This window comes from Halichoeres trimaculatus, unplaced genomic scaffold (assembly GCF_033239565.1).
Source record: "Halichoeres trimaculatus isolate MK-OKI-2021-1 unplaced genomic scaffold, fHalTri1.1 fHalTri1_scaffold_12, whole genome shotgun sequence".
NCBI classification, from domain to species: domain Eukaryota; kingdom Metazoa; phylum Chordata; class Actinopteri; order Labriformes; family Labridae; genus Halichoeres; species Halichoeres trimaculatus.
The window spans coordinates 5,580,516-5,592,415 of record NW_027437190.1 but is presented as its reverse complement, the minus strand read 5'-3'; the positions used below and the strand labels follow the sequence as shown (position 1 = coordinate 5,592,415).

Genomic DNA, 11,900 nt, shown 5'->3' with positions numbered 1-11,900 from the left:
ATATAGTAGTTGTTAAAATAACTGTCATTCCCATGGAACAATAGTACACAAAGAGACTGACTGTTTTTTTTTTTCTCAGTAACACCTGTAACGCGTCACAGTGTATTTTTACCAGGCGTGAGCCCACTGTTCGTGCCGCTCTTCGTGGGTTGGGAGGTGAGGTGCTTCCCTTGTATCACCGTGATGTTGAGATCTCTTTGGGAGGGCGGTGCAGAGGGGGAGCTACATGTTGCTGCGCAGCAACAGACAGAAAGAAGAAAGGAGGGTAGACCAAAGAAAGAATCTCCTCTCAGAAGCAGAAGGACGACAGACAGCAGCGTCTTTGGCTCTCATCATCTGCTGTTATAGATGTAAGGACTACATGTAGCAGAGGGAGGAAGACAGGGGAGTGTAGGACTGCCAGCTTCAAACAGCCTTCGGCTCTTTTTTTAAGAGAGGACGTCTATTTATTCCCGCCCGTGGGAAAAGCATCCTATTGTTAGCTCCGTCAATTTAATTCAGTTTGGAGGAAACATCGTGTTTGCGCCGACTCACAGCGCGCTTCCTTCTCATCGTGCCGACTCCCTATGGAGGATTCCTCCCGCCGTCAGAAGACCACGCCGCCTCGATTCCAGGGGTAAGCTCGGTCTTTCTTTACCGGGGGGTCACAACTTGGTCATAGGACTACAACATGCTATGATTGGACTTAATGACGGAGTTCTCCTGACTGGTGTGTGGGTCATTTAGACACGCGCTGAAGTCGGTAGGGGAGACTGGGGAAGCAGGGTACACTTTCTATACTTGACCAATTTCTCATGGTCAACACATTTCACAGTGGGCATGCTCAAATTACACAGATATGATATGACGAAGGATAAGGGCCATGTTAAAGAAAATGAAGTAAATTTAGAAGGTTTATCTCATAAATTTACGCTATAAATATGTACATTGATGAGAAAAAATACATACATTTAACAGAAGAAAGACAAAAATTTGCATCTGTACATTGGTGTTATAACAATAGTAATGTTATACAATTTACAAGACTACATTTGTAAATTTATGCGATTAATCACATAAATTTACCAGAAAAAAAAAAGAAGAAAGAAATGTACGAGGATATTCTCACAAATTTACCAGAAGAAATTAGTGAATTCACAAGAGTTATCTCTTAAATTTGCGAAAATACGAATAATTTATAAGAGTTAAGTCATAAAGCTATGAGCGTAAACTCAGGGGGCCGCTGATTCTCTTATAGTCTAATTAGACAAAAATGATGAGTTTCTTAACATAAAATTTGGACTTTATTTTCATAAATTTATGAGACTATGCTTGTGAATTGAAAGATTATTCTTGTAGATTTTCTTTTGTTTCCACTTTTACTTGGACCTTATCCTTCATCAGAGCACAAAAGCTTATGGTCAAGTTACCCCTTGTAATATCAGCAAATGTTCAGCCACTGACAACACTTAATGCAGAGTTATCAAAATGGTATATTATTATTATTATTATTATTATTATTATTATTATTATTATTATTATCATTGTTATTGAAATTGACTTTTTATTAAAGAATACCACGGTATACTTAACATTGAACAAAAAAAATTCATGACATATTAGACTTCTTTTCTCCTCTTAAAGGTGTTTTTCCCCCTTTCTGCTAGGACTTGAGAAAGACTTGTGCAGAAAGTCAGTGTGTTTGTCCATAACGCTTTCCCAAAGATTGACTTTTCATATAAATGGTTCATTTACTGCAACATGTGAACCACAGAACCTGGAAATTTACTGTTTCTGAAGCAAGCAAAAAGAAATAGACACAGGGGTTTTCACTGTTGAAAAATAAATTCAGTTAAAGTTAGATTTTGTCCAACATACTTAGTCCTTTTAGACCATGTTATATGAATTTTTTCTTGTACTCTGAGGTAAAATGTTATTTTTTCCATTAAGTATATATATAATTACCATCCATTCCTCTATGGTGGGTCCACTTTTAACCATTTCCATGTTGTGGCTTTTTTTGCTTGTTTAGACAGTATGGAAGTTACTTTTCTGTAAATCACCCAGATACACACTTTCACATCTGAAAGGAACGTTTGAGCCAAACAATAACAATGACTTTTGATGACCTGACAGTTCCAGAGTATGTGGAAGTGGTTTACTCCTTTAGACCCCCAAAGTCTTCAACAAGAATCACTACCACCTTTACCTCTTCCCTGAACAGGTGTAACTTGTGTATTATGTATATTGTGCTCTCTGGTTTAGAATGTAGGATGCAGTTATATAATCTGGAGATTATTTTTATTTCACTATTTGAACTTTCAAAGCTTTCTGCCGGAACCCTGATTCCCCCTTTTCGAAAGCTTTCTTCAGGTTTTGGTTAAAGTAATTCCCCACCTGCAAGTATCTGTAAAATCGTCTCTTTCCCAAACTATGTTTAGTTTGTGGAACTTCAAAGCTCAGAAATGCCCCCTTGTGGTCAAATGGATAGAAGGTGGTCAAACCTTATGACTAAAGGACTAATATTGAAATAAATTATTTTGGAAAAGTCTCTTAAGCAATACAACTCCAAAAATTTGTATGTTATATGCTTCTATTTAAATTCCTAAGGCGAGTTGGGAAGTCATTATTGAGGGTCAGTACCTGGGTCTTATTTTGTATCCCTAAAGTAAACTGTATTACTTAAGCATTTCCATTAATACTGGAAGTGTGTGTGTGTGTGTGTGTGTGTGTGTGTGTGTGTGTGTGTGTGTGTGTGTGTGTGTGTGTGTGTGTGTGTATTGGGTTAAAGTTGTCAATAAATCATCAGCAGAAAGAGTTCATTTTGTTCCCCTGATGCCATTGGTGGTACTCCTCTGATGTCAGACCCCTGCCTGTCCACTGGCTTGGGGATTCTAAAAACAGGACGAGGAGGAGCAGCGATGCACAGAAACCCTGTTTGTTCCTATTTCCAGAATGAGTTTGTTGGATTGCCATTAATCTTGATTTTGGCAGTTGGTTTATGGTACAGTGCTGCAAATGTTCCAGTTTCAGATGTTTATGAGCCAAATTTTCTTGTAATTTAAACAGAAAGGGCCATCTCACTCAAACACTTCCTCTGCATTTAAGTTTATTATAAGCATCTTTAATTTTCCGTGACTTGTCTCAAAACCTGCAGTCTTTTCCCTGATGTTATCTTGAGTCTGTCTCTGCCCAGTAAAACCTGTTTGGTCTTTACATATTAGGTCAGGTAGGGTTGTTTCTAGTCTGCTATTACTATAGAGGTGCACCAGCACTCAGTTAACTGTTTTAATAGTGTTGGGGTTGATTGGTCTTGCATTGTTTTGTACCATACTGGGCTGTAACCATCTGGCTCTGGGGATCCCCTCTCTTAAGTCTTCCAACAGCCAATAGTATTCCTTCTTTTGTTATGTTGGATATGAATTCATCATTTTGTTTGCTCAAGACCTTTGGCGTGTGTATTGACAATGAAAATACATTGCTGTCCATTTGCATCCGAGAGCAGAATATTTTGTAAAATTTTTGAAAGCATTGCTGTGTTACTTCAGGAATAGTTTTTATTTTACTTGTTGTAGGGTTTGATATTCTGTAAATGGTTCTGTCCAATCATTTTCGCAACTCATATGCTCAATCTTTGATGATTTTCCCCGTTTCAAAGTGTTGTGTGGTAAAGAAAATCTTTTTGTGTTTCGTGTACTTATAAGGTCCCTTTGTTTTATATTTTTGTTAATTTGGACTTGGTCTCACCTTTGAGGGTTTTTGAATGTCTTTTCTGAATTTCCTTCAGGTCATTCTCTCAGTCCTCAAAGTTTTGTTGTCTAATCGTCTTTGCGTAGGAGGAGATCGCTATTATTTTGCCTTTAACCACCACCTTAACTGCTTCCAAGAGCACTCTCCTTTATCATTGTGATCCAAGTAAGATTTAATTTCAGTTTCAGTTAGTCCTTGATAATTGGGTTATAAAATGTTTGAGTTCAATCTGAACTATTCTGATGTGACCAAGGCCCTTCTGAGAAAAAACACAGATCTCTCTCCTCACTGCTTAACTGTCAGCAGGTGTAGTGTTGTCATAGAGACTTTGACGTGTCATAAATCAATCCTGCTCTGTCGGGAAGCTGAGAAAAAGTGTTGAGAAATGACCTTTTTTGGTGCTGATGATCTCATTTTAAAACGTGGATTACAATCAGTCGTGTATCTAGATGTGAGACTTTCTCAATATCATTTTTAAAGTCCTAGCAGGGACTTCAAGTGGAATGAAATTTGAATCAGATGCAATGTCAACATGTCAAAAAATATTTTCACAGCCTCTCTGAGAACAAGACATCAAGATTCAAGGACTCACTTTGGACAGTCATTAACCTGAAAGTATCAAACAGTGGATGGACAAGAGCAACAGACAAAAACAGTCATTGACAGTAGCTCCACATAAAGCAGAGTAACATCTGATGGAAAGCACTAAAAAAAGGCATTTCAAGGGTGTCATAATGTGATCTGATGAAACAAAATATATATTTATATATTAACATATAGTATTGTGTTCTGTCAGCAACACAAGCCTTTAACTACTGTTTAAGGGTTTATTTTAAAAGTGTGAAAAAGGCTTTTTTCTCTTTCATAAAAGATGGATGCCAATAGGGGTGTCCTGATCCTAAATAGATATCAGGAGATGCTCAGTACTGAAAAACAGATCAGGACCAAAAATGCTACTCCAGACGTTGCTAGAGGCTAAACATGGCAATTGTGGTACTAGCTAGCTGAGTAATTAGTATTGTTACATTGTGAGTTAGTCAGCAATCACTATTCCTCCGGTACGAGAGGACGCTGGCGTGCTTGTCGCCGCTTCTCTACCGGTCTAATTGTCTACTGTGGAAAGCAACCTTGGGTTCTTTGAAAGGCGCTATATAAATTTAAGTTATTATATTATTATTATTATTATTATTATTATTATTATTATTATTATTATTATTAATATTATTATTATTCCATTATTTTCCTTAGAAAATGAAACATACAGAGAGGGAACCCTTATTGAGCTAATCAAAGTTTTTTTGTTAGTCAATTTACCACCAGGGAGAAATGATACTACAACACTGCCTCAGTGAGAGTATAAATGTAAAACATGCTTTACGAATGACACTTCTCTTCTTTGGGACCTATTGAATCATGTTTATTGTTGTGTTATTGCTGTCTGTTTTTTTTAAATTTATTTTTGGGGCTTTTATGCCTTTAACTGGATTGGAGAGAGGACAGTGGATAGGGGAGGAAACAGGGGGAGGGTGGGGGGTGCCATGTGGGAAAGAGGCCACAAGCGCACCATAACCCGGGCCACCCAAGGGCAAACCTTAATGGAGCGCGACCTACACCACTCAGCCATCTGTGCTCCAATGCAATCTGTTTCTAAGTCCATATTGATCCTTTTATATTTGCTGTAATTGATGTGAACAGAGGAAGTTATATTTGACCTCAGTGCAACGAAATTGAGGTCGAATATTTGGTATGAACATCAGACCGTCAGAGAGAACTCAACCCAGTCCTGCCCCCTTTTAGTGCCTCCATTCCCTCTACTCTGTTTTCTAATGTCCATAATCTGCAACAAATGTCTTCAATGACTCCAGTTCTCCTTTGATTAAAAATGTGTGGGTTTAAGTTTGACTAAGTTTGATCTAATGATGATTCTATTTCACTTATTTTTCTATTTTTGTCTTTGATGTGTTCACCTTCTGTTTCCATCCGACCTCTCATCTCTCTCAGTTCAGTTGTGACTGTTTGCTCTGTCTGTGTTTTCATGCGTCCAGTCATGACAGGTCAGGCCCTCAGAAAAGTGTGCAGTGCCGCTCACGTGGATGATAGTGCTGCCATCCGCATCAACGTAGGAGGCTTCAAGCGGCGACTCCAGTCTAACACCCTCTCTCGCTTCCCTGACACAAGGCTGGCACGTCTACTCCACTGTCAGACCAAAGAGTCCATTCTGGAGCTGTGCGACGATTACGATGACAAAGAGAAAGAGTTTTACTTCGACAGGAACCCAGCGCTCTTCCCCTATGTGTTGAATTTCTACAACACAGGAAGGCTGCACGTCATGGCTGAGCTGTGCATCTTCTCGTTCAGTCAGGAGATTGAGTACTGGGGCATCAATGAGCTGTTCATCGACTCGTGCTGCAGCAGCACCTACCACGATAAGAAAATGGACCAGAACAGGAAGGACTGGGAGGACAGAAGTGACGAAGGAAGCACCGCTTCGTCCTTTGATGAGCTGTTGGAATTTTACAGTGACGCTAACAAGTTTGACAAACAATTCCTCGGACACATACGGAGGCGGATTTGGTTGATGCTTGATAACCCTGGGTACTCTGTGGCTAGCCGCATCATCAGCGTCCTCTCCATCCTGGTGGTGCTTGGCTCCATCACCAGTATGTGCATGAACAGCATGGCGGAGTTCAGTCTGCTGGACAGCGAGGGGCGCCCCAAAGAGGACCCCCGTTTTGAGACTGTGGAGCACTTTGGCATCGGCTGGTTCACTCTGGAACTGGCTGCCAGATTCATGGTAGCACCGGATGCTCTTCACTTCTTCGAGCATCCACTGAATGTGATAGACCTGGTGTCCATACTTCCTTTCTACCTGACACTTCTCATAAATCTAGTTGTTGAAAGCAGCCCTGCTTTAGCCAACCTTGGACGTGTTGCTCAAGTGCTGAGGCTGATGAGGATTTTCCGCATTCTGAAGCTGGCTCGCCACTCTACGGGGCTGCGCTCGCTGGGGGCCACCCTGAAAAACAGTTATAAGGAAGTGGGCCTGCTGCTTCTCTACCTAGCTGTAGGGGTATCTTTCTTCTCTGTTGTTGCCTACACAGTAGAGAAAGAGGACAGTGAAGACCTCTCTACAATCCCAGCGTGCTGGTGGTGGGCCACCGTCAGCATGACCACTGTCGGGTACGGAGACGTTGTGCCCATGTCCATAGCAGGAAAGCTGACTGCTTCAGCTTGCATCCTTGCTGGGATCTTGGTTGTTGTGCTTCCAATAACTCTGATATTTAATAAATTCTCCCTCTTCTACAAAAGACAAAAACAGCTGGAGATCGCGATGAGAAGCTGTGATTTCAACGAAGGGATAAAAGAGGTGCCCTCTGTCAACCTGAGGAACTATTACGCACACAAAGTCAAATCCCTGATGGTGAGTTTGTCAAACATGAGCCGTAGTTCGCCCAGTGTTCACAGTCTAAACGAGTCTTTGCACTGAAACAGTTTTAGCGAGTAGAGGACACCTTAGGACGTGTGGCCACATGAGAGTCCAGAGTGTCAAACCTCTGGGTGATGAAGCCAGTCGGCCTGATGTCTGAACCTTGCAGCTATGTAGCTCAGTGCAATAACCTGTTAATCTTCCTGTTGGTAAAAAGAAGTAAGCTAAAGTTAGTTTGACTATGATATAACCTTAACTAAATGGACCAAAGTTTGGCAACATAAGATGAAAAAGCCAGAGAAATCTGTGGTTGTTTGCAGCGCTAGGTGGTGTCAAACTGTTGTTGACTCTCCAGCTTTAAGTGTTTCGATCCAATCTGTCTGAAAGTAGCTCCAGCTGTATCTCTTTGAACAGTGTTGATGTGTTAATGTTCTTGTGACAAGATCTCTCCAGATCTGCTGCTGAAGCAAACTGTATTAAACAAAATACACAATGCTGTGTCTGACTGATTGACTGATAAATGTTTTAACAGATTGATGGGCATAAAAAGTCAAATTCAAAGGGTCCAGGGTATTCATGGTCTCTTCACAATTTAAGAAATGAATTAGGATAAAGAAAATACGTCGAAATTGTCACAAAATGAGGAGTACATACTGATTTTTTTGAACTATTTTAAGTGAAGAACTAGTTTTGTAGGAGAACGCCAAAAGGCCTGTCTTTCACAGTTGATGTTTTCCACAGATGTTCTTGGCAAGGGACAACATCTGGTTAGTAAAAACGAAGACTACGAGGAAGTGCCAAATGTTGATGTTCTTAAGGAATCTGCTTGAGACTGGCTGCAGAACTGGGCTCTAATTTCGTGTTGCAGCGCAGGGGGCGCAAGCCTGGCGCACCCTGCACAGTGCTAATTTTGTGCGGCGCACCGCCGTGTCACATCTGATGTCAGATTAAAGCCTTTTGTCCTAATGGAAAGTTAAACTGGCGACAGCTGGAAGTTTGATGCACATCTTACAATTAAACAATAAACAGCCTTAACATCTGATACTGAGTATATATCTGGTTCTATCATTTCATTTAATTCAAAGAAAAGAGGGAGAGAAAAGACGAAGAAAAAAGAGACGAAATAAATGTATGTCACTCAGGATTTACCCGTGATTTCCCATATTTCTATGTTTTATTCTTTATTTTTAACGTGATCTAAAAAGATGGAGTACATTATTGTAAGGAGGATGAGGTGGAGACACTGGGAGAGTATACAGTATATCACCAAAGGTTCTGCTATTTGGCGATGACAAACCAGGAGTGCAGGTGGATCAAAAGTATTCTGAATGGATAAGCCAGCTGTGTAACTGTCTCTTCATTTTGTACTCCTATTAATGACAAAGGAACAGATTACATCTGTCCCGGGAGCTGGTCCACACTGTGACGCGCTTTGTGTCCTCCGATGCGCCCCGCTGTCCATTCTCCTGCTGCAGGGACAGCGGCCCTGACCATCTCCACTACCGGGTCTTTCCAGCACTGTTTCCGCGGTGCTGTGGATCACTCAGACCAATCAGACGCCTTGACTGCGCCTCGACTGCGCCTCTCTTGGCACTGCAGGAAACTTGCAAAGTGCGCGGGTCACGCCCTGTCCACGTGGTGAAGGCCGGCGCAGGGCAGGTGCGCCTGCGCTTGCGCCTGTTCTACGAAATTAGAGCCCCAGGAGTCAAATACACATCAAGCCAAATACGGCATGAAATAACATATTTACAGCCTGGTTCAAAAATTGACTTCAGTCTGAAACACTAATTTGTCTATCAGCACACACTGTACCATGGGTAATTTTTTTCTAACTCAGCTGATTAGAAGCCATTAGGATCATAAGTTTGTCCAGAGACACAGCAGAGAAACAGAGAAACTAAGCTCAAAGCCTGCGTCATTCCCAATATGGCCCCCACCCCGACCAGCTTCATTACTCTGCATCAGGAACAGATGGTGACATAGTGGAGACTACAGACTATGATTCTTGGTTGTCCACTCCTCCCTTTATCCAACTCTATCTCTGTCTCCATGAATTTCTTGTTCCATACATGAATTGGCTATTTAACTGTGGATCTTGTCCATTCATAGTTCTGTGGTTTCTCTGGGTCTGCGTATGCCATTTTGTTTCAACAAACCATGACACACACTGTGCCTTTTCTTGAGGAGTAGACTTTTTTGGAGGGGGTTCATTTAACAGCAGCTCTTATATCAACAAGATATCTTAAATACACAAATGCAATGTGATTAAAAACTTTGGAAACGTCTGAGGACACAGAACAAATCTGATTAAGATATCTCATCAATTGCTCTTTGTAATACATTTGTAAAGGGACTTTATGGACACCCTGTGTTATTGTTGTATTTTTCTCATCATAATATAAGGTCTCCTGGTCAGTGCAGGATTATGACAGAGATGCATTACGGACAGTGATAAATAAGTTTTTTTTTTCTTCTTTTTTTGACACTGTCTCTTTAAACTGGTAAAAAACGAAATACTTTTCCTGGCTTACAGTGCATCTGGGAAGTATTCTCAGTCCTCACTTTTTCCACATTTTGTTATGTTACAGCCTTATTCCAAGTGGAATAAATCTATTATTCTCAGAATTCTACACACAACACCTCATAATGACAATGTATATTCTTTTTTCCTTTCACTAATTTATTAGAAAATAAAATAAAAAAATAACCCACCACATGTACTTAAGTATCCACAGCTTTTGCTCAATACTTTGTCTTTTTGAATATGGTGCCACAAGCTTCTCTCACCTACCTTTGGATAGTTTGGTCCATTCCTCTTTGCAGCGTCACTCAGCTCCATCAGGTTGGATGGGAAATGTCAGTGCACAGTCATTTTCAGATCTCTCTGGATAAACATATTAAATAAATCAAAATACAAAAAGCTTTAACTGCTTTTTTTTTTTTTTTTTGGGGAGGGGGGGGGGGGGGGGAGAGCTTTTATCAAATTTAAATTTCTAAAACCTTGTACCAAAAACCTGTTACTTCATGTAATACATAAATAAAAACAGAAAAAAGTTTTTTTTAACCTCATAAATCCATTTGTTTTTTTTTTGTTTTTGTTTGTTTGATATATTGTCATTGTTATATAGAGGACAAAAATTTAGGGTTTGTGAGATTTGCAAGTCATTGTATTTTTGTTTTATTGACTTTATGTACAATGTCTTAACTTTTTGGAATTTGGTGGTAAATACGATGTTTTTGCTTTCAAAAATGTATATATATATATATATATATATATATATATATATATATATATATATATATATATATATATATATATACACCAAACTAAACCAGGATCTATTCCTGAGGACACTGTCTGTGTTTGATCAGCTGTTGTAAACTGGATAACCACTGACACGTTCAGCTGAAGGTCTCCAGTTTACAGGGTCACTCTTTAAACTGGAACACCGGAGCTGACAGACACATTCACACTATCAGGCTCAAAGAAGATCGTTGTTTAAGAGGTACTAAACCAGGTCCATCACAGCTGGGCATCCGCCATGTCTTTGGCTGGAAGGAGCAGGAAGCAGATGATGTCATGTGACAGGAACCACTTGGAAACTATCTTTTACAAACCAAAATCTCTGTCTGAGTTGTCTACTAGCATATAAGTGAAAAAAATGCATTAGTGACGTTAAGATTTTTGTATTGAGAGTAGAAAGTGACAGTGATACACTTTGGCAACAACTGTTGCCTGTGGGGCAAAGTGAGTTAATCCCACCCAGCCACAAGTGGGTCACAAGCCAGTGTCCCACTTGTGGCTGCAATGTAAAACTGTGCCCAGCCATAAGTGATCAACTGTGGCGACCCAGAAAAGGGAAAAGTCGAAAGAAAGAGATAAGAAAAAAAAAAGGCATCATCTAGACTCTTCTATAAATACTTAAAGACTGTGCTTTGGCCAAACTGATAATAAGCCAGGTGGACCCTCTCCTTTCAGGGCAGAGGATGTGGCACCCATCATATCCGTACTACAGGACCATACTCCACTAAATCTCAGTGCATCTTAAACGGGCTCAGGTCTAAAGAAGTCTCTGTGTCCCTGGATCAAGTTTATACCTGGTTTGCTCTTTGAATGGTATAGTTTAAACCTGAACCCATGCTGTGATTTCCATCGCAGTCATGCCTCCTTTCAGCTGTATCATCAGTCTTAGTCATTGTCATCATATCTTTATCCATATAGCACTAAACAACAGCGACTGTAATCCACTGAGCTTCACAAACAGAGCAGGTCTGCTCTGTCTTCTCTTACAGTAAGGTGAAATGTCACTCTTCTCAGAGGTATAATTTTCTACAGACATGATGAGAGGAAATCATGATCAACATTTTTATGCTAGAAGTTGTTATATCAAACCTGTCTGCCTACACATGCAGTATTACTGAGCTACCACCCACCAACACCCATACACACGAGTCTCACACTCTCAGCTGCACACCGCCCACTCAATATCAAACAACAGGAAGAGATCTTCCATAAAAAAGCAGGCAAAGAAAAAAACAAAAACATACATACTGTAATCCTCCCTGATATAAACATATGGTATTAATATAAAACTTAGGGAGTTTTTAGACTTTAGGATTATATGCACACAGATTCTACACTCAGGGAATCATCCACTGTACAGAAACTTTTACATTACATCCTTTTCAAATGATACTTTTTACACAAGCGCACGCATAAATTAGAGCCTCTACTGAATGTTCA

At 40.2% G+C, this 11,900-nt stretch overlaps 1 protein-coding gene across 3 annotated transcripts; it reads left to right on the top strand.

Annotated features, from left to right (window-relative positions):
* On the top strand, window positions 1–7,941 carry kcns2 (potassium voltage-gated channel modifier subfamily S member 2). Of its 3 annotated transcripts, none has more exons than XM_074683687.1 (2): window positions 1–616; window positions 5,775–7,941. In XM_074683687.1, the coding sequence occupies exon 2, from the start codon at window positions 5,777–5,779 to the stop codon at window positions 7,214–7,216; it is 1,440 nt and encodes a 479-aa protein (XP_074539788.1). In that variant the 5' UTR covers window positions 1–616; window positions 5,775–5,776; the 3' UTR covers window positions 7,217–7,941. The 3 variants fall into 3 exon arrangements, with proteins under 3 accessions (XP_074539788.1, XP_074539787.1, XP_074539786.1); XM_074683686.1 differs by having other exon boundaries at window positions 5,736–7,940; XM_074683685.1 differs by having other exon boundaries at window positions 2–616; window positions 5,731–7,938.
* The last annotated feature ends 3,959 nt before the right edge of the window (window positions 7,942–11,900 follow it).